This window comes from Pelophylax lessonae (assembly GCF_965119305.1).
Source record: "Pelophylax lessonae genome assembly, chromosome: 12".
NCBI classification, from domain to species: domain Eukaryota; kingdom Metazoa; phylum Chordata; class Amphibia; order Anura; family Ranidae; genus Pelophylax; species Pelophylax lessonae.
This window is the reverse complement of record NC_138779.1, coordinates 21405901-21429131: the sequence shown is the minus strand read 5'-3', so window position 1 is coordinate 21429131 and position 23231 is coordinate 21405901. Positions and strand designations below refer to the sequence as shown.

Genomic DNA, 23231 nt, shown 5'->3' with positions numbered 1-23231 from the left:
CATAATGTGTCAATGGACAGCTGAGGATCCTGCGCTGAGAGCGAGCGCTTACAGGACAGTGACTAATGATTGGTACTGATCAGCTCCTGATCATGTGACCAAAGTGTTCATGTTATCGGCCAATCCTTCCCACCCCCCCCCCCCCAACCAGCATTAAGACCCTGTTATAAGGAGGCCGGGGCTGGGCAGGAAGGGGTTAATATTAGGTAGCCCTTTATGCCATTACCTGTGACAGGCTTTGTCTTTGCCTCTTATCCAGAAACTTCACCAGAGTCTCCAGTTCTTTTGGGTTTTTCCCAGCCAGCGCAGAGAGTTCCTGGGTGGCGGCGAGGATGTTGCGACACTTGACATGGAGAATTCCGTACCGCGCTTTTGCCGATTCGTCGATGGCGCTGTTGGTGAAAGACTTTTTCAGGTGGGTGAAAGCCTCCTCGTGATTCTCTGGGGGGTGAAAGCAGAAGACAAAACATTTAAATTCCATTCAGAAGCCCAAGAAATGAAAAATAGATATCGCCAACGAAAGCCCAACACAAGGACATCTATGCACCAAGGAGAGAAAGGGAATTATTAAACCTATGCACCAAGAATTATTTCTATGCACCAAGGAGGGAAGGGGAATTATTAAACCTATGTTGATCAGGCCTATTTTTCTTTTCTTGGGCTTTGGAATGGAATTTCTATGTCCAGTGATCCGGTTTGCAATGTCTGGCCACACTAGGAGGACTTCCTTCTTATGGATGCATCCATACTAAATGGCTTTACTAAAAACGTAAGTTAGCTTTCTACACCTTACCTTGAATAGCAAAGATATTTATATCTATGTAGTATCTCCTTCAATATATTATTATTTTGCAAACAATGGAAAATAATCCCTGAAAATTATTTGATATTAACTGATATATCGAAACGCATTGGGTTTTTTCCTGTGCACCAACTCCATCCAAGCTGGTTATCAGCCGTGCTCGGGAATGCCATTTTTTGCTATTTGAGTATCAAATATCTGTCAATTATTTTATCATTCAAGTATAGGTTGTATGCTTTTTACTCCAATTAGGACTGTGATGTGTTTTAAAATACTTCTCAATAAAATGTATATATTTTTATTAAATTGCCCTAAGTGCCTTAACCGGTTGCCGACTGCGCACAGTATATTTACTGCGGCAGTCAGCCCCGGCCAGGCAGAGTGACGTAGATCTACGTCACTCGCCTGTCACTGGCATTTGAGCCAATAGCGGGCGAGCGCGCGCTCGCTGAGGCGCGCGCCCGCCTCGGCTCGTTCAGGGAGGAGTGCGGGCGTGTGACCGGCGGACCCGATGTCCGCCGGTCATTTGGCGATCACCGGTACAGCGGGAGAAAGGCAGAGCGGCTTATGTAAACAAGCCGCCTGTCATTCTCCCCTGTGTAAAAATGGAGATCAGACGGTTCTACTATGTAGAACCGTTGATCTCTGTTTTTACACTAGTAGACCTGTCCCACTACAGTTAGAATCACGCCCCTAGGACACACTTAACCCCTCCCTGTCCAATACAGTAAACCCCTTCACTGCCAGTGTCATTTTTGCAGTAACAGTGCATATGTATAGCACTGATTACTGCAGTAATGTCACTGGTACCCCCAAAAGTGTCAAAAATGTCAGTCAAGGGTCCGATCTGTCCGCCGCAATGTCGCAGCACCGCAAAAAAAATCGCAGATCACCGCCATTACTCGTTAAAAAAAAAACACCAAAAATGACAAAAATCTTTCCCTTTGTTAGTAAACGCGATAACTTTTGCGCAAACCAAGCAAAAATCGCAAAAAACCCCCTGGTCAGGAAGGGGGTAAAATCTTCCGGGGCTTAAGTGGTTAAAAATACAATTTCTTGAGGATCTAATTGCTTCGTAACGTAACCAATGGTTACACTCCAAACTACAGCCTGCAGGCCACATATAGCCCACTACAAGATTTTATCTAGCCTGCAGCTGATGTGCACAGTCCCGAGGTCTGGGACTGGAGCAGACAGCGGAAAGCGTGGTGGAAGCCGAGGTCACGCACAGGAGACAGACAGGATAGCCGAAGTCTTTAAGGCAAGCCGGGGTCATACACGGTAGGTAGCAGGAGCAAAGTCAATGGAAAAAGCCAAGGGTCAAACCAGGAGGAGGAGATCAAGCAGAGTCAGGAGCAAGCCAGGTCACAACAGGAGATCCAAGAGCAGAAAGCAGGAGGCACAGGAGCACTAGGAATCTGAAGATAATCCAGCAATGAGTAATATCCCACAGCCACCTTTTATAGGCCAGCAGGAGGATGTGTCTGTCGCATTGCATTCGCGCCTTTGCGCCTTCGCGTTCGCCATTCTTACTCCAGGGCATACTGGGATGCACCAGATGCACCAAGAGCATCTATTGGTATTACTGGCAATGTTGCCAGCTCTCCTACGGCCATTTCCCTGACAGTGCTCCTAACAACAACTCATTTTGTGTATAAAACACACTCATCCACAGAATATATTTCTTCCATTCAAACTTCACCATCATGGGCAAGACCAAAGAGCTGTCAAAGGACGTCGGGAACAAGATTGTAGACCTTCACAAGGCTGGAATGGACTACAGGACCATCAGCAAGAAGCTTGGTGAGAAGGAGACAACTGTTGAAGAGATTATTCGCAAATGCAAGAAATACAAAATAGCCATCGATTGCCCTCGGTCTGGAGCTCCATGCTGGATTTCGCCTCATGGAGTAAGGGTGATTATGAGAAAAGTGAGGGATCAGCCTAGAATTACATGGGAGGAGCTTGTGAATGATCTCAAGGCAGTTGGGACCACAGTCACCAAACAAACCATTGGCAACACAATACACTGCCATGAATTGAAATCCTGCAGTGCCCGCATGGTCCCCCTCCTCAAGAAGGCACATGTACAGGCCCGTCTGAAGTTTGCCATTGAACATCTAAATGATTCAGAGAAGGATTGAGAGAAAGTGCTGTGGTCAGAGGAGACCAAAATTTAGCTCTTTGGCATTAACTCGACTTGCTGTGTTTGGAGGAAGAAAAATACTGACTATGACCCTAAGAACACCATCCCTACAGTCAAGCACGGAGGTGGAAACATTATGCTTTGGGGCTGTTTCATTGCTAAAGGTACAGGCTGACTTTGCCATATTGAGGGGCCAATGGACAGGGCAATGTAATGTAAAATCTTGGATGAGAACCTTCTTCCCTCAGCCAGAACACTGAAGATGGGTCATGGATGGGTCTTCCAGCATTACAATGACCCAAAACATACCGCCAAGGCAACAATGGAGTTGCTCAAGAAGAAGCACATTAAGGTCATGGAGTGGCCTAGCCAGTCTCCAGACCGTAATTCTATAGAAAATTTATGGAGGGAGCTGAAACTTTGAGATACCAAGCAACAGCCAAGAAACATTAAGTGTTTCTAGAAGATCTGTAAAGAAGAGTGGACCAAAATCCCTCCTGAGATGTGTGCAAACCTGGTCACCAACTACAAGAAATGTCTGACCTCTGTGCTTGCCAACAAGGGTTTCTCCACCAACTACTAAGTCATGTTTTGCTTGGGGATCAAATACTTATTTTACTCACTGAAATGCAACTCAATTTATAACATTTATATCGTCATGTGTTTTTTTTGGATTTTTGGTTGATATTCTGTCTCTATCATTTAAAATGCACCTATGCTAAAAATTATAGACCCTTCATTTCCTTGTAAGTGGGAAAACTTAAAAAATCTGCAGGGGATCAAATAATTATTTTCCCCATTGTGTATGTGCACAGTCTCCACTTTCCCAAAAGTAAAGGGTGACTCTGCTGGGGACCGGACGTAAGGGGAGACTCCCACGAGCACCCTAACAAAAGGGACTCTGATGATTACAGAGTGAATTATTTTTTATTGATCTTTATTGTTGGCTCAAGTTGATTTGGAATTTCTTACTTTCTTTGTTGTTCTGAATCTTATCGTGCTTATCATGCGGTTTAAAAAATTAAAAAAGGTATTTATTAATTTATTAAACCGTTTTTTTGTCCATGGCCATGTAAAATACTGTATATGCTGTGGCCCTTATATTAAACATTTTGGTGACCCCTGCTCTAGAATTCTCTAGAATACCTCATTACAAAAACATATTTATGTCCTATGCTCCTCAGCTCCATCTAGTGGTCATTATGTGGTTTTTTTTTTTTACTATAGCCTATAATAAAAGAAAAAAACTTCATTCAGATAAAAAAATAGCCTGAAGAACATTAGTTTTTACCCAATTTATGCTGAGCAAAGGTACATGCAGATTCGCAGGAGGAATGGGTATACTTCTTTTTTTTTTTTTTCAAATAGACCACTTTAGGTTAAGAAAAATGGCACATAATGTAACAGATTACACTGCCAGACAGTTAGCTAGGGGACCCCATCAAAAGTTTGGGACCCCAGTAATTGCACCCCTTACAAGTAAGCTTGCTCTCAACATCGTTTGACTAGTAATATACTGTGTTCTGTAATCCAACTCTATTTTATTATTATTTTTATGTAATAATTAGTGATCAACCGATCTCGTTTTTTTTATTGCCGATACCGATATTTTGTTCATCTCATATCGGTATCGGTCGTTATTGGCCGATATTTTCGTACATTAAAAAACATTTTTTTTTTGACAGGTACTATTGTGGAGGGATCTGGGGGGTCTAAAAGACCCCAACCCCCTCCTCTGCACTTAAAAGCATTCAAAACACCAAGTTTGGCTGTTTTGAATGCTGTAATTTTTTTTAATTTGGCGCCGAGTACCTGGAAGTGATGTCATGACATCACTTCTGGGTTTTTACATGGAGACTCAATCAGAGCCGAATGCGGCTTTGATCGGGTCTTCGGCGGCTGTGCAGGTAGGATGCCCGGGTGTCCCGGTGGGACGGGAGATCCGGGCGAGCCGCGGAAGGCGGTGGGGGGGACGTCCCTCCCGCTCCTTGTAATGACAGCCGAGCGGCTTCTCAGCCGCCTCGGTTGTCATTACAAGACAGCCGACTGACGGCTATGGACGCCGGTACCGGGGCGATGCCTCTAGCTGCAGGCATCACTCCCGTACAAGCACTTTCCCGAAATATCGGCAATATCGGTAACCTCAGGGGCCGATTCCGATATATCGGGGAAAGTGCATATCGGCCCCCGATATATCGGCTTTGCCGATAATCGATCGATCCCTAATATTAATATTATTAATATATTTATTTATAGCTATTTTTATTATATATTATTTTATTATATTATTATTAAAATATGTCTTTGAGGAGGGCGAAACGCGTTGACGCAGTTTCCGGTTTACGCTTGAAGCACACGTCACTTTCGGTTGCGTTGGAACGCAAGCCGGGACCAGCGCAGCCCGTGCAGACACCGCAAGTCCAGAAGTCTCCTCTGGCATAGGAGATCATACTATTACAAGGCTTTTTACTGCTCTGAAAAATGTGAGTGTTATTTTATGTATTATCCAATAAATTATGTAAACGGGATTACACTATTCTGAGTCTTCCTTCCTTATGGTCCCATATCTATTGAGCCACCGAGGAAAGATTGATTACTGGAGTCCAAAAGATCAGCCCTAAAAGAAAAGATGCCACTCCACACCGGACGAAGTGCGTTTGACCCACATGCAATATTGCTAAGGGGTCCTGGAAGTCTGGTAAGTGGAAGTCCATAGGGAGTGGACCCTCACACCATTGCACTTTATTCTTTGGCACGGATTGTCACCAATTTACATATTAACCGCTCGCCGACCACCGCAAGTAGATTTACTGCGGCGGTCAGCCCCGGCCAGGCAGAGTGACGTTAATTAACGTCAGTAGCCTGGGAGGGTCTGGGGAGCGAGCGCGCGCCCGCGCAGGCGCGCTCCCGCTCCCGCGTGGTCACGGACCCTCCCGCGCGTGTGACTGGCGGACCCGATGTCCGCCGGTCACTCAGCGATCATCGGGGGAGAGGGAGAAAGTCAGGCGGCTTGTGTAAGCAAGCCACCTGTCATTCTCCTCGGTGTAAAAACACTGATCCAATCAAAATACGCTTTTTGCGATTTTTTTTTACCAAACATAGGTAGGATAAAACAAATTGGCCGAAAATGTTAAAAAATTTTGATTTTTACATTTTTTTTTGGGGAATTTCATATAAAAAAATTTGAAAAATATTGTTATTTTTGCAAAATTTACGCACAGGTGATCAAATACCACCAAAAGAAAGCTCTGTTTGTGGGAAAAAAAGGACGTCAAATTCGTTTAGGTATAGCGTCGCACGACCGCGCAATTGTCCGTTAAAGTCACGCAGTGCCGAATCGCAAAATAGCCCCTGGTCGTTTAGCAGCCAAATCCTCCGGGGCTTAAGTGGTTAAGGAGCACCTAAGCACACTGCACCCTTACTGGCTACCTGCTTAAAGAGCTGAATCTGTTTGGGACTTTATTTATTTATCTAATGAATTTATATATGCACTATTGCACTATTGATTTATAGATTGTATTTTATGCACAATTACCGGTAATTACGTATGTATTTTTGCTCCTAATATTTATATTTGGTTTACACTATTGAAGCACTCCACTTTATGATTCATGTCAGGGTGAAGCTGATAATCAATTAGGTTGCACTATTGCACAATTTCTTTATTTATCATCTATACACATATTATTTTAAGCATCAGTCACTTTATTTGGCATACCCTAATATGCGCTGTGTATCACTTTTTTGTTATTTTTATTATATGACCTTTACTTTATTATTACTTTATATACTATTATTATATTAGGATTTATTTTTGTTATTTATTTTTTTTCTTTTTTTTTTTACAGTATATGACCTCTTCTCTCTATCATTATTATTTTTATTTTATATTATTTTTTTTAAATCAATTGTATTATATTTTATTTTATTATATGACCTCTATTTTATTAACTTGTTGGACAGGAGGATTTACTTTGGTCCCCTTTACAGGACAGGGTGTTTGAGCATTGAATATTTTTTTTTCTTTCAGTTGCTGCTCCTTTGTGCACTTTTTTTTTAACTTGTTATTCTCTCCCCGGCCAGACGCAATTCTTTCCTCTCCTTCTGAAACTTTGAAGAGGTATCCCAAGCTTACCGCTGAACCTCCATTACTTTGCAGGATTTTTATGATGGTCATTTTAGAACATTGCTCCGGGGTACACATCCGCCACGGTATAGGGAAGCCTTTATATACGTTACGACCAGCTGCTAATTTGCCATGACTTGTTGTTCACGCTGGCTAAAAAAATGATGGTCATGCGATTTAGCTGTAAATCCTCACATGCCAAGAGACGTGACCCAGGATGGGTCTAATTATCACTGGAGGTCTTCTGAACTAAAATATGCAGAAAACATCCACAGCCAAAGCAGGTAACCAGTGAAAGCAATCAGCGATCTTCCATTGCCAGTCAGAAAATTCCCCGTTTGCCTTCATTTGAATCCTATGTAATCCATTAACCACTTCTGGACCGGAAGTTTTGCCCCCTTAATGACCAGGCCATATTTTGCGATTCGGCGCTGCGTTATTTTAATGGACAATTGCGCGGGTGTGCGAAGCTGTACCTAAATAAAATTGATGTCCTTTTGTTCCCATAAATAGAGCTTTCTTTTGGTGGTATTTGATCACCTCTGCGATTTTTATTTTTTGCGCTATAAACAAAAAAAGAGCGACAATTCTGAAAAAAATATATATATATTTTTCACATTCTGCTATATAACATTACCAGAAAAAAAAAAAAGAAAAAATCAAAATTTTTGAAATATTTTAGGCCAATTTGTTTTTTGCTACATATTTGTGGTAAAAAAAAAAAAAAAAAATCGCAATAAGCGTATTTTGATTGGTTTGCGCAAAAGTATTTGCGTCTACTAACTACGGGAAAGATTTATGTCATTTTTATTGGTTTTTTTTACTAGTAATGGCGGCAATCTGCGATTTTTTTGCGGGACTGCGACATTGCGCTGGACAGATCGGACCCCTAACTGACATTTTTGACACTTTTGGGGGGACCAGTGACATTACTACAGTAATCAGTGCTAAAAATATGCACTGTCACTGTAATAATGACACTGGCAAGGAAGGGGTTAACCCAGGGGTGATCAAAGGGGGTAATTGTGAGCCTATAGGAGTGTTTACTAACTGTATGGGGGAGGGGCTTGTGAAATGACCACAGAGACCTGTGATCCTATATAGAAGGATCACAGGCCCTCTGTGATCATTCCAGAGAGAACAACGGTCAGCTGTGTTTACAACTGTTACTGTAATAATGACACTGGCAGGGAAGGGGTTAACACTGTGGGTGATCAAGGGGTTAAATGTGAGCCTAGGGGAGTGAGTCTAACTGTGGGGGGGCGTGGCTTGTGAAATGACCATAGAGACCTGTGTTCCTATATAGAAGGATCACAGGTGCTCTGTGATCATTCCAAGGAGAAGAACGGTCGGCTGTGTTTACAACAGCCGACCGTTCTTCTCTCTCGCGGGTGTCAGGCAGCAATCGGAGCCACCTGCCCGCTGCATCGGCTTCCCCGCTGAAGAGCGGGGGCGGGAGCGCGCCGCTGGTGCCGCGTGCTTACCCCCTAGCCTCCTGCTCGCGACCGACGTATACTGACGTCGGTTTGCCCAGGAGCGGCTTCCGCTCCTGGTAGTAAAGCGGATAACTTCCCTGGCGGTAATCCCAATTGTGGCTCGGGGTTCATTTTCAGTACCAAAAGCAGTAACCCTTAGCCACACTCGGGGTAACCCTGTAGTGAAGCTTAACTTGTCCCTACGATCCCCCAACGTCCTCCAGTGTTCTATCAGAATGCCGCTACCTATCAGATTCTGCAACCGGAAGGGACATTGGTACGAAAAAACGTAGTGCGCATGCGCAATGCATTCCAACATGGACGCTATGCATTCCAATAGCTTTCCTAATGTGACAGAATACGAAGCAGCAGCAGACATCTTCTTACACCCAATAAACTTTTGAATTTCAGACTGATTTTAGCAGTAAACTCCCATTTTATACTGAAATAGACTATTCCACCGCGACCAGGTGAAATAGTCTATTTCACTGTATAATCAGTTTGTTGCTGAGCAGTGCGGGGTGTACCAAGATGGCCGTCACCACCTTCTGCCTGCAGGTTTCTCGCTATATTTACTATATTACAATAATAATAGAAATATAATATTGTTATTCAGTATATAAGGTGAGTTTACTGCTAAAATAAATGTAAAATTCAAGACTTGAGTGGGTGTAAAAAGATGTCCGCCGCTGCTTTGTGTTCTGTCACATTAGGAAAGCTATTGGAACGCATAGTGGCCATGTTGGAACGCGTGGAGCATGCGCAGAAAGTTTTTCTAGCCCGAACCTCACTTCCGGTTGCAGAATTCTGATAGAACGCCGTAATCTGATAGAACGCCGGCATCCGTCTTCACTTCCCTGCGAGCGCCTCGGCCGGAAATTTTAAAAAAAGTACACAAAACATGAGATGATACATTGTAATCTGTTAGGATTACATTACTGTATCAAATCATTTCACCTCAGTTTTGTCACTAGTGCTTTGTCCGGTGCCTTGCTTGCACTTTTACTGTGTTTTTCCCTTTATTTTTAATATTTTTGTTTATTAATAATTAATCATTTATTAGGAAATGTATTTATTTAATTTAATAATGAATCCATAATTTAAAATAATTTTTATTCACTTTTACTGTTTTTTTTTTTTTTACTTTATTTTTACTTTTATTTTTAATAATATTTTTATTAATAATTTATTAAATAATTTATTAATTAAATGTAATAATTAATCAATACTTTAATAATTTTTATTCACTTTTACTGTTTTTTTTTTTACTTTATTTTTACTTTTATTTTTAATAATATTTTTATTAATAATTAATAATGTATTTATTAAATAATTTATGAATTTAATTTAATAATTAATCAATACTTTAATAATTTTTATTCACTCTTACTGTTTTTTTTCCCCTAAGAATTACAGGCCTACAATATAAAACAACAGATTTTCATGCAAAACAATGTACCGCTTTGACATTCAAAAATACTGACATAATTGGACTGCCAGAGAGGTTAAAGCAAGACTCGGTAAGCTTTTCACATGACCTCTTTGAAGGACTGCAGCCTCTTGTTGCATGTTCATGTGCATTGACCCCTTTCACTGCAACTTCTGGTTTGCAGAATCTGATAGGTAGCGGTATTCTGATAGAACTCCGGAATCCGTCTTCCGGGTTCACTTCCCTGCGAGCGTCGCGGCGGGAAATTAAAAAAAAAAAAGTACACAAAACCTGACATGATACATTGTAATCTGTTAGGATTACATTGCTGTATCAAATCATTTCACCTCAGTTTTGTCACTAGTGCTTTGTCCGGTTGTACTTTTACTGTTTTTTTCCTTCTATTTTTAATAAGATTTTTTTTTATTAATAATTCATCATTTATTAATTAATTAATTTAATTTAATTTAATAATGAATCCATAATTGAATAATAATTTTTATTCACTTTTACGGGGTTTTTTTTCCTTTTAATTTTTAATAATAATTTTTTTATTAATAATTAATAATGTATTAAATAATGTATTCATTTAATTTAATAATTAATTAACCTTTGGGGGGTGTTTTTCCGCTAAGAGGACAGGACAACTTCACGGCATTAATGGGACGATGGACGGGGCCATATACCGTCAAATCTTAGATGAGAACCTCCTTCTCTCAGCCAAGGCATTGAAAATGGGTCATGGATGGGTCTTCCAACATGACAATGACTAAAAACACACAGCAAAGGAAACAAAGGAGTGGCTCAAGAAGAAGCACATTAAGGTCCTGGTGTTGCCTAGCCAGTCTCCAGACCTTAATTCCAAAGAAAATATGTAGAGGGAGCTGAGGGTTCAAGTTACCAAATGATACCTTAATGACTTGGAGAGGATCTGCAGAGAGGAGTGGGACAAAATCCCTCCTGAGATGTCTGCAAACCTGGTGGCCAACTACAAGAAACGTCTGACCTCTGGGATGGCCAACAAGGGTTTCTCCACCAAATACTAAGTCATGTTTTGCAAAGGGGTCAAATACTTATTTTACTCATTAAAATGCAAAGCAATTTATAACTTTTTTGAAATACGTTTTTCTGGATTTTTTTTTTGTTATTCTGTCTCTCACTGTTAAAATAATCCGACCATTAAAATTACAGAATGATCATTTCTTTGTCAGTGGGCAAACGTAAAAAATCAGCAGGGGATCCAATAATTTTTTTACCTCACTGTATTGTTTATTTATCGCACCTTGATTTTGCCGCAACTGTGGCGCGGTAAATCGCGCTGCAACTGCAAAGAGGAACACAACCTTCTTTTGGGCGACAGCGCCGCGCCTTGCAATTTGCCCCGTTTGCGGTGCGATTTACCGCGCGACAATTATGGCGCGATTGGGGTGTCATTAGAAGTAATGGCATTGCAAAGGCGTCCCGCATTTTGCAGCCATTTGAAATTGCGGAGTAGAACCGCAGCGATTCCACCTGCGATCGTGTGTGAGTGCAGCCTAAATAAAAATAAATACTGATAAATAAATAATAAAGAAAGAAATCATAATAAAAAAAACCCTAACCCTAATAATAACTCCTAACCCCTAACCCAAAAAACAAACAAATAAATAAACAATAATAAAAAAATAATAAAGATAAATAAATAAAAAACCCTAACCCCAACCCCTAACCCGAATATTAACTCCTAACCCCTAGCCCAACAAAACAAATAAATAAATAAACAACAAAGAAATAAATAACTAAACTAAAAAAAATAATAAAGATAATAAAAAAACCCTAACCCCCAACCCTTATCCTAATATTAACTCCTAACCCCTAACCCAACAAAACAAAAAATAAATAAATAAACAATAATAAAAAAAATAATAAAGATAAATAAATAAAAAAACCCTAAATAAAAAAACCCTAACCCCAACCCCTAACCCGAATATTAACTCCTAACCCCTAGCCCAACAAAAAAAAGTAAATAAATAAATAAATTAACAACAAAGAAATAAATAACTAAACTAAAAAAAAAATAAAGATAATAAAAAAACCCTAACCCCCAACCCTTATCCTAATATTAACTCCTAACCCCTAGCCCAACAAAACAAAAAAAAAAAAATAAATAAACAATAATAAAAAAATAAAGATAAATAAATAAAAAAAACCCTAACCCGAATATTAACTCCTAACCCCTAGCCCAACAAAACAAATAAATAAATAAACAACAAATAAATAAAAAAAAATAAAAAAAAAATAAATAATAAAGATAAATAAAAAAAAACAAACCCCAAACCTAAATTCTAATATTAACTCCTAACCTAACAAAACAAATAAATGAACAATAAATAAACAAATAATACAAATAAAGAAATTATAAAGATAAATAAATAAAAAACCCTAACCCCCAACCCTTAACCCTAATATTACCCCTAACCCTAATATTTTACCCTAACCGCCTACCAAAACAAATAAACAATAAGCAAATAAAAAAATTAACTCAATTCCACCCGCGATCATGTGTGAATGCACCCTTAATTGTTGAATTTGAGCAGCAAAACTCACAAAATGCATGACAAAACACACTAAAATGCTCAAATCAAGCGTTTCAATGCATTTCTATGGAACAACAAAATGCTTGAAAAATGCACCAATCTGGCCGATTTGCGAAACAAAAAAAAAAAACTCCAGAACTTTTCTGAGCTCCAGGCTTTTGTCTTCAAATGACTAGTGAGTGAACCGTCTCCATATAGAATAATTGATTTTTATTTTATTCTCCAGCATTTTGGAGCTTTAATCTACAAGACGCTGAGGTGTGAATGGACCCTGAATGTGAACATAACTGCTGGGAGTGGGAGCAGATACACCTGTACCCGAGGGCTGTTCCCCCACCCCGTAGTCCCACCTGCCCAGGACTCACCCTCAGCAATGAGCACATCAACGTATAAGAGATGGATTTTTGCTTGTGCGTTTTCCATATCGACCAGAGTGGCCGCAATCAGCTCCAGGTCGCGGCTCGTTGGGTCACTCTGGAAACTCTTATTGGCATTGACCATTTCTTCTAAAGACGTCCTGCAGTGGTCGTGCAGCCAATCGGTGATCAGGAGCTGAGCTTCCGGCTTCAGAGCGCCGATCTCTCGGGCGACGTAAGCCGCGTCCGACCGGAGAGCCAGGGTGACGCTACACACCGCTTCCTTCGTGATTAAAAAAGAAGGAAAGAAGGAATTATTTCATGGACGATGCAACAAAGTCATTAATATCTCACATTTAATTAACCTCTGGCAGCTCTGCGCAAATGATCTATTGTCAGCGCAGGTAAACAGAGCCCATTGGCTGCCGGCCCACTTTAAATGACTCGACGACTTCTTGGCAAGTCAATGGAATGTCAAACAATTGCTTACAGTATTTCCATTTAAAGGGGAACTACGGTCCTTTCACTTAGGAAAGAGATCTTATTGTGAATTGTTTTATCAAGGGGTATTAATTAACCACTTAAGGACCAGGCCTTTTATGTTTGTCATTTGTTGTAAAAAAAAATCTGTATTTTTTTGCTAGAAAATGACTTAGCACCCAAACATATATATATATATATATATATATATATATATATATATATATATATATAAATTTATTTATAATATAAATTTAATATTTTTTTAAGCAGACCCTAGAGAATAAAATAGCGGTGCGATATATTATGTCCCACTTTATTTGCTCAGCGGTCTTTCAAATGCATTTTTTTGGAAAAAATAAGATTTAATAAATTAAAAAAAAAAAAACACAATATGTACCCCAATTTTTTTTGCTTCTTGCTTTAACCTCCCTGGTGGTCTGTTTATGTCAGTATTTTTGAATGTCACAGTGGTACATTGTTTTGCATGAAAATCTGTTGTTTTATATTGTAGGCCTGTAATTCTTATGAAAAAAAAACAGTAAAAGTGAATAAAAATTGTTATTAAATTATTGAATTATTAAATTAAATTAATTAATTATTTAATAAATGATTAAGTATTAATAAAAAAATGATTATTACAAATAAAAAGGAAAAAAACCCCAGTAAAAGTGAATAAAAATGATTATTAAATTATGGATTCATTATTAACCACTTTAAGATAGGGCCTATTTTTGACACTTGGTGTTTACAAGACAAAATCATTTTTTTTTTTTTTGCTAGAAAACTACTTAGAACTCCCAAACATTATATATATATATATATATTTTTAGCAGAGACCTTAGAGAAAAAAATGGAGATCATTGCAATATTTTTAATCACACCGTATTTGCGCAGCGGTCTTCAAAACGCATTTGTTTTTGGAAAAAAAAACACTTTTTTGAATTAAAACTTTTTTGATTATTACAAATAAAAGGAAAAAAACAGTAAAAGTGAATAAAAATGATTATTAAAATTATGGATTAATTATTAACCACTTTAAGATAGGGCCTATTTTTGACACTTGGTGTTTACAAGACAAAATCATTTTTTTTTTTTTGCTAGAAAACTACTTAAAACTCCCAAACATTATATATATATATATATATTTTTTAGCAGAGACCTTAGAGAATAAAATGGAGATCATTGCAATATTTTATTCACACCGTATTTGCGCAGTGGTCTTCAAAACGCATTTTTTTTGGAAAAAATTAACTTTTTTTAATTGAAACTTTTTTGATTATTACAAATAAAAGGAAAAAAACAGTAAAAGTGAATAAAAATGATTATTAAATTATGGATTCATTATTAACCACTTTAAGATAGGGCCTATTTTTGACACTTGGTGTTTACAAGACAAAATCAGTTTTTTTTTGCTAGAAAACTACTTAGAACCCCCAAACATTATACATATTTTTTTTTAGCAGAGACCCTAGAGAATAAAATGGAGATCATTGCAATATTTTTAATCACACTGTATTTGCGCAGCGGTATTCAAAACGCATTTTTTTGGGAAAAAAATTCACTTTTTTTAATTAAAAAATAAGAAAAGTAAAGTAAAGTTAGCCCAAATGTTTCCATAATGTGAAAGATAATATTACGCTGAGTAAATAGATACCTAACATGTCACGCTTTAAAATTGAGCAAGCTTGAGGAATGGCGACAAACATTTGTACTGTAAAATCTCCATATGGGACGCTTTAAAAATTTTTTTACAGGTTACCAGTTTAGAGTTACAGAGGAGGTCTCGCTCTACAATTATTGCTCTCACTCTAACAATCGCGGCAATATCTCACATGTGTGGTTTGAACACCGTTTACATATGCGGGTGCGACTTACGTATGCGCTCGCTTCTGCGCGCAAGCACAGAGGGATAGGGAGCTTTCAATATTTTTTTCCCGCATTTATTTTACTTTTCTATTTTATTTTATTTATTTTTTTTAACACTTTCATTTCTTGTAAACATGATAATAGAAATAAGCATGACAGGTCCTCTTTTTTGAGAGATCTGGGGTCAAAAAGATCCTAGATCTCTCATTTACCTTTAAAAGCAAAAATAAATAAATAAATAAAATTTGCTTGTGCCCGAGAACCGGAAGTGATGTCAGAGGTCGCTTCGGTCCCCCAAGGGCATATAGTTGGGTGGGAGCCATCTTGCCCTCACTCGAATTCCAGCCCAGGCATCGCATCGGCCGCATCGGATTGCCTTAGGGCTTTACAAACGGCTCCAGTAAGCTCGGAAACTACCGGGAAGTGGCGGAAGGAGGAGGAGGAGGGGGGGTGTACCTCTCCTGCCGGTTCTAAAAGTAATACCGCGGTGAAACCGCCGCTGGGATCACTTTAACCACTTCCCGCCAATCTACGTACCTGTAGGTCGGCTCGGAGAAGTGGTTGTAGTGGGATGATCTGCAGCTGCAGGCATCACCCTGGTACCGTTCTTTAGAGCCGGCGATCGGCTTTCAGAAGATAACAGCCGATGCGGCTCTGGAGCCGCTCGGCCGTTATCTCAGCAAATGGGAGGGGACGGGAGGGGACCCCCCCCCCCCTCACCACTACCACCTTCCTTGGTTCTGCCCAGGTCTCCTGTCCCACCGGGAGACCAGAGCAACCAGCCGGCAGATTCGGCTTTGATCGGGTCTCCGATGTGTTAACCCGGAAGCGACGTCATGACGCCACTTTCGGTTTACTCGGCTGCTAACAGTGCCAAATTAAAAAAAAAAAAAACTTTCAGTATTCAAAAATGGCGATTTTGGCATTTTGAATACATTGAAGTGTAGTGGAGGGGTTTGGTGTCTTTTAGACCCCCGATCCCTCCATAAAGAGTACCTGTCACTGCATATTACTGTCACAAGGGATGTTTATATTCCTTGTGACAGCAATAAAAGTGATCAGATTTTATTTTTTTTTTTTTTTTAAAAACAGTGCTAAAAATAAAAAAATAAAATAAAATAAATAGGAAAAATGTTCTTTTAAAAGCGTCCCGGTCGCGGTGAGCTTGCGCACAAAAGAAAACACACACGTAAGTCGCGCCCGCAAATGAAAACGGTGTTCAAACCACACATGTGAGGTATCGCCGCGATCGCCAGAGCGAGAGCAATAATTCCTAAAAAAAAAAGACCTACGCTGTAACTCTAAACTGGTAACTGTTAAAAAAATTTAAATTGTTGCCTATGGAGATTTTTAAGTACCGTAGTTTGACGCCATTCTGCGGGTGTGCGCAATTTAAAACCGTAACTTAATGTTAGGTATCTATTTACTCGTCGTGACATCATCTTTCACAATATACAAAACAAATTGGGCTAACTGTTTTTTTTTTTAATGCAGTGAAGTTTATTTTTTCCCCAAAAAATTGCGTTTGAAAGACTGTTGCGCAAATAGCGCGCGACAAAAAAAATATTGCAATGACCGCCATTTTATTCTCCAGAGTCTTTGCTAAAAAAATATTCATATCTGATGAGGACCGTCATCAGATATGAATGTTTGGATTGTAATGGTGGCCATAAACCATTTTATTATGCAATCAATATGTGGTTCGATCAAAAGGACGATTGAATAGGGATAACTTCTCTTCCGATCTATCAATGGTGGCCAAGCACTTTGCTAAATGATCAATTTTCTTTTCCGATCAATAGGAATAAATCGATCTATAAGTCAATAATTCAATTGACTGATATGTCACACGTAGGAAAATTGATTTTGGATCAATAGCTTGAATATTTGATCATAAATTATTGATTAGATCTTTGTTTTCATTATACAATCTAATAATAGGATTGATCAAATGTGATTGAATTAACCACATGCCCTCCGCATGATTTACCCCCGGACCGGAGCGACCTCCAACGCCACTTTCGGTTCTTGGGCCTAAAGACATGATTTATTAATTTTTTTTTTTAAATGTCAAAAACTATTTTGCTTTTAGGGGTAAATGCGAGATTTGGGGTTTTTTTGACCCCAGATTTCTTAATAAAGAAGACCTGTCATGCTTATTTCTATTACAAGGGATGTTTATATTCCTTGTAATATAAATAAAAGTGGTCAAAAAAATATAAATAAAGGGGACAGTGTAAAAATAAAAAAATATATATAAAAAGGGACAGTTTAAGAATAAAAAATTACAAATAAAAGGGACAGTGTAAAAATAAAAAATAAAAAAATATAAATAAAGGGACAGTGTAAAAATAAAAAATAAAAAAATATAAATAAAGGGACAGTGTAAAAATAAAAAATAAAAAGTAAAATTAATAAGGAAAAAAAAAAATTGAAAGCGCCCCTTATCCCTCTGCAGAAGCGAACGCATATGTACGTTGCGCCAGCATATGTAAACAGTGTAAAAATAAAAACTAAAAAATTATAATAAAAAAAAAGGGACAGTGTAAAAATAAAAAAACAATAAATAAAAGGGACAGTGTAAAAATAAAAAAATAAAAAAATATAAATAAAGGGACAGTGTAAAAATAAAAAATAAAAAAAATATAAATAAAAGGACAGTGTAAAAATAAAAAATAAAAAGTAAAATTAATAAGGAAAAAAAAAAATTGAAAGCGCCCCATCCTTCCGCAGAAGCGAACGCATACGTACGTTGCGCCCGCATATGTAAACAGTGTAAAAATAAAAACTAAAAAATTATAATAAAAAAAAAGGGACAGTGTAAAAATAAAAAAACAATAAATAAAAGGGACAGTGTAAAAATAAAAAAATAAAAAAATATAAATAAAGGGACAGTGTAAAAATAAAAAATAAAAAAATATAAATAAAGGGACAGTGTAAAAATAAAAAATAAAAAGTAAAATTAATAAGGAAAAAAAAAAATTGAAAGCGCCCCTTATCCCTCCGGAGAAGCGAACGCATACGTACGTTGCGCCCGCATATGTAAACAGTGTAAAAATAAAAACTAAAAAATTATAAAAAATAAAGGGACAGTGTAAAAATAAAAAATGAAAAGTAAAATTAATAAGGAAAAAAAAAATATTTAAAGCGCCCCATCCCTCCGCAGAAGCGAACACATACGTACGTCGCGTTCGCATATGTAAACGGTGTTCAAACCACACATGTGAGGTATCGCTGCGATCGCTAGAGCGAGAGCAATAATTGTCGCACTAGGCCTTCTCTGTAATTCAAAACAGGTAACATGTAAAAAAATTTAAAGCGTCGCCTATGGAGATTTTTAAGTACTGTAGTTGGTCGCCATTCCACGAGCGTGCGCAATTGTAAAGCATTGACATATTAAGTATCTATTTATTCAGCGTAACATCATCTTTGACATTATATAAAATAAATTGGGCTAACTTTACGTTTTTATTTTTTTTATTTTTATTTATTAAAGTGCATTTTTTTCCCCAAAAATTGCGTTTGATAGGTCGCTGCTCAAATACAGTCTGACATAAAATATTGCAATGACCACCATTTTATTCTCTAGGGTCTCTGCTAAAAAAAATATACAATGTGTGTGTGTGTGGGGGGGGTGGGGGGGGGGTTCTAAGTAAATTTCTAACTAAGGCCCCGTTCACATTGCCGCGATCCGACTTGGGGGGGGCGACCTCCGAGGTCGCGGTGCGAGCAGCGCGCCGCGACCTCGGAGCGGCCGCCACGGACTTCATAACATTGAAGTCTATGGCGGTTGCCTCCGGGTCGCCCCAAAGAAGCTCCGGACCCTTTTTCTAAGTCGGAGCGACTTGTGTCGCTCCTATTAGAACGGGTCCGCAGCTTCCCTATGGAAGGCGACCTACGGCGACCTGTGAGGCGACCAGGTCGCCTTAGTGTGAACGGGGACAAAAGATACAGATTTTTACTTGTAAACAACAAATGTCAGAAAAAGGCCTGGTCTTAAAGTGGTTAAAATGTTGCATCCCATTTGTGCCTATGGAACCGTGTAAGTCTGTGCGACTCAGATTTTGAAAAAAGGTTATTTTTGGTGATTTCATGTGCGACTTGCATAGACATCAATGCATGAAGTCGCCCAGATGTCGGCAAGCCGCACATGAAATTGCACTGACAGGCGGCTTTGAAATTGCGCTAAAGTAGCGCATTTTCAAAGCCGCATTCCATGTGAATGGGCTGCCCCTCCTATAAATTCAAACATTATCGCAGTAAGCACAACCTCGCTTTTTTTGCAATAAAAGGAAAAAAAAAGATGTTACAAAAAAAAAACAAAAAAAAACAATGTTTTTAATTACTCCCCGTAACCCTCTACTAATAAGTTTATCCACAATAAAAACCGTCATTTTATCAAAGCGTTTAAATGCGCTCCTCGCCGTCCCCACCCCCCACCCCCTCCCCCGGGGGACCATCAGGAAAAATAAAAAAGCATAAATGGCTTTCATTTTAATCACGCTCCGTCTCTCCGAAGTGGCCGGGGGAAATAAAACGCGTTCCGAGTCATTGTGACGGCTTTTTACCTATCTCCGAGCGCACCCGCGCAGCCCGTCATTACTCCGTGATTAAGTGCGCTCTGGGAGAAATCGCAGCTCTGTCTCCCATATTAATGCGCCGTCCTTAATAACACATCTGACTTTTAATTGTGATTTTAAGATGTGCGCAGAGCTGATAACGCACACAATGCATTTTTTTTGGCAGCAAGATAAAAAATAATACGATACTTTGTAACAAAAACATTTATTCTGCATTTTAACTCTTTCACTGCCATTTTTTCATTTTTTTTTTGTATGCGTGTTTAAAAAAAAAATAATAACTAGGCCTGAAGATTACATACCACCCCCCCCCCCCCCCCAAACATTATATATGTTCTGAAAACAAACACCCTACAGTTGGAGTCTCCAAACTTTTCAAACAAAAAGGCCAGTTTACTTTCCTTTGGACTTTAGAGGGGGCCGGACTGTCACCAGTGGGAGGAGAAATTGTCCTGGTGTCAGTGGGAGTAAACAATGCATCTTTGTTATTAGTGGGGGGAATACTGCCTCACCATTGGTGTCAGTGGGAGGAATAGTGCCCCATCATTGGTGTCAGTGGGAGTAAACAATGCATCTTTGTTATTAGCAGGGGGAATACTGCCTCACCATTGGTGTCAGTGGGAGAATAGTGACCCATTATTGGTGTTGGTGGGAGGAATAGTGCCCCATCATTGGTGTCAGTGGGAGGAATAGTGCCCCATCATTGGTGTCAGTAGGAAGAACAGTGCCCCATCATTGGTGTCAGAGGGAGGAATAGTGCCCCATCTTTGGTGTCAGTGGGAGGAATAGTGCCCCATCATTGGTATCAGTGGGAGGAATAGTGTCCCATCATTGGTGTCAGTGAGAGGAATAGTGCCCCATCATTGGTGTCAGTGGGAGGAATAGTGCCCCATCATTGGTGTCAGTGGGAGGAATAGTGCCCCATCATTGGTGTCAGTGGGAGGCTATTGGGCCCCTATATGATAGCAATACCATTTTTTGTTAAAAAATAAAAATAAATAATAATTTAATAAAGCTCTGAAAAGTAAAATAACCTTATATATATATATATATATATATATATATATATATATATACTGTATATATGTAGCACCCTCCAAGGTAGGTGCTAGGTAAAGTTATAGTGGTGCCTTGCCAGGGCCATATGATTCAGCTAGGCTGACATGTGCTCTCCCAGGTGTGCCTGTTGTGCTGGGGAGTCTCCCCACTGTATCCCAATGAGGGCTCTCATTGGGCAGTGGAGGAAACCTAGCCAATGGCACACCAGGGCTTGTATCCATCCTGGAAGGACAGATTCTGCCGCACAGCATTCTGGGAGGGGGTATAAGTCTGTGGGGCGCGCATGTCAGATTGTCTTTGGCGGGAAGCAGAGTCCCAGGAGGGAGGTGACAGCTGTCTCTCCTCCTGTCAGAAGAAACGGGTGTCCCAGGCGGCTTGCCTGAGGGGATACCGGGCTTAGCTGAGATGCAGAGAAGGATCCGGTGTGCTGAGGACCAGCGGAGCTGTTGGGGAAGAGTTTCAGGAAAGCATTCTGAGTCGTGAGTACTGCAAACTACCCCTGGTGACTGCCTAGGAGAGGGGACCACTCCGGAGAAGGCCAGAGGGATCCAGGTGCTAGCTAGCCGGTGTGGAAGTGTAGTAAAGGAGGCGCCAGGGGTTGGGCCCTGAAGTGTTAAAGTGTTGAGAGTTGCAGCAGTAACTATAAGTGGCTACCTCAGTCAGGGAGGACTGAAGGAAGCAGTGCAAAGGACATTTGAGCTAACAGAAGTGTCAGACGTCTGTTTCAGTTCAGTAACAGCAAGTCAGCTTTCACAAGCGCAAGTAAGCGTTGCTCGGCATTCAGCCAGCGCCAAGTCAGCGCTAGAAGGCATTTTTTCTCAAGTGTCCAATTTTTGTAACTTGTTGAGCCAGAGGAGTATCCCACTCATTCCCTTCTCCCATCCCCATATAAAATAAACAAAAAAAAAAACAAAGATGCCGGACTTTTCATTGTCTCAGATCTCACACTTGGGCAACAAGCTTAAATGTGCTGTTGGCGTTAGCGGTAACCCTGGCAGACCCGTCCCCAACACCAATGCTGGAAATTCTGCTACATTTGGGGGCTCGTCCGGGATTTTGCCATGGGTTACTGGGTCGGTTGCCCCTACCAACAGCCAAAATGTCGGAAACTTCAATTTTTGTGCCCAGAACTGTTTTTCAAATTGCAAGCCAAGTGTGAGGCCGGATCTGCGGGATATATAATCTATATATATATATATATATATATATATATATTTTTTTTTTTCTAAAAAAAGCTTCAGTAAAGAGAACCTGTCAAGGCAAAATGGTATTACAGTAAACCCCCCTATACCGGGACCGCAAAAACTGAACCGCGATGGAGCGGGGGTTTACTGTACATAGAGGGCTATTGGCACCACCATACAGTTAATTGTAAAAAAAACTAAAAAGTCTTTTAAAGCTTTGCCTATGGACAATTTTACCTATCAAAGTTTGTTGGTGTTCTACCAAGCACAATTTTAAGGCATGACATGTTGGATATCTATTGACTCGGCACCACCTCATCTTTTCTAATTTACCAAAAATGGGTGATATATTGTTTTTGTGCACAAAAAGGAAACTTTAGTGTATTTGTTACTAAAAATGTGCTTTTGATAAACATGTGCACTGATATCACGTGACATAAAAAAATTGCAGCTACTGACATTTTATTCTCCAGGGTCTTTGCTTTCAGAAAATATATACTGTTTGGAGGTTTAATTAATCTTCAAGCCTAAAAAGTTCCTTTTAACATGTGTGCAAAAATGGAACAAATGGCTCTGGAAGAAACGCGGTGAACAATATCGTGAAATGATGCAGCGCCAGTGAATAAAACAAAGGTGTCCCCTTCCCGCCACTTCCCGATCGTTTCTGCGATCCGATTCGGCCGTTAGCTGGGCAGGAAGTCGAGTAAGGGGAAAATGGTCCCCACTCGTCTCTATGCCCTTGGAGAACTGGAGCGACCAAAGCAAATCTTTTTTAAAATCAAAATGCAAAAAAAAAAAATGTTTTTTCTTTCTTTTGCTTTTAAAGGTAAATGAGAAACCTGGGGTCTTTTTGACCCCAGATCTCTCAACAAAGAGGACCTGCCATACTTCTTTCTATTACAAGGGTATTTTACATAATAAGCGTATTTTGATTGGTTTGCACAAAATTTATTGCGTTTACTAACTACGGGAAAGATTTATGTCATTTTGATTTTTTTTTTTTACTAGTAATAGCGGCGATCTGCGATTTTTTGCGGGACTGCGACATTACGACGGACAGATCGGACCCCTAACTGACATTTTTGACACTTTTGGGGGTACCAGTGACATTACTACAGTAATCAGTGCTAAAAATATGTACTGTTACCG

General features: G+C 39.4%; 1 protein-coding gene across 1 annotated transcript in view; it reads right to left on the bottom strand.

Moving 5' to 3' along the window:
• TTC34 (tetratricopeptide repeat domain 34) overlaps positions 1 to 23231 on the bottom strand; it is a 159820-nt gene that overhangs the window by 44352 nt on the left and 92237 nt on the right. Inside the window, exons 6-7 of the mRNA XM_082273299.1 lie at positions 12920 to 13193; positions 227 to 441 (exon numbers count right to left, since the gene is read on the bottom strand). Coding sequence (XP_082129425.1) covers positions 227 to 441; positions 12920 to 13193 — 489 coding nt within the window. The remainder of the gene's footprint in view (positions 1 to 226; positions 442 to 12919; positions 13194 to 23231) is intronic.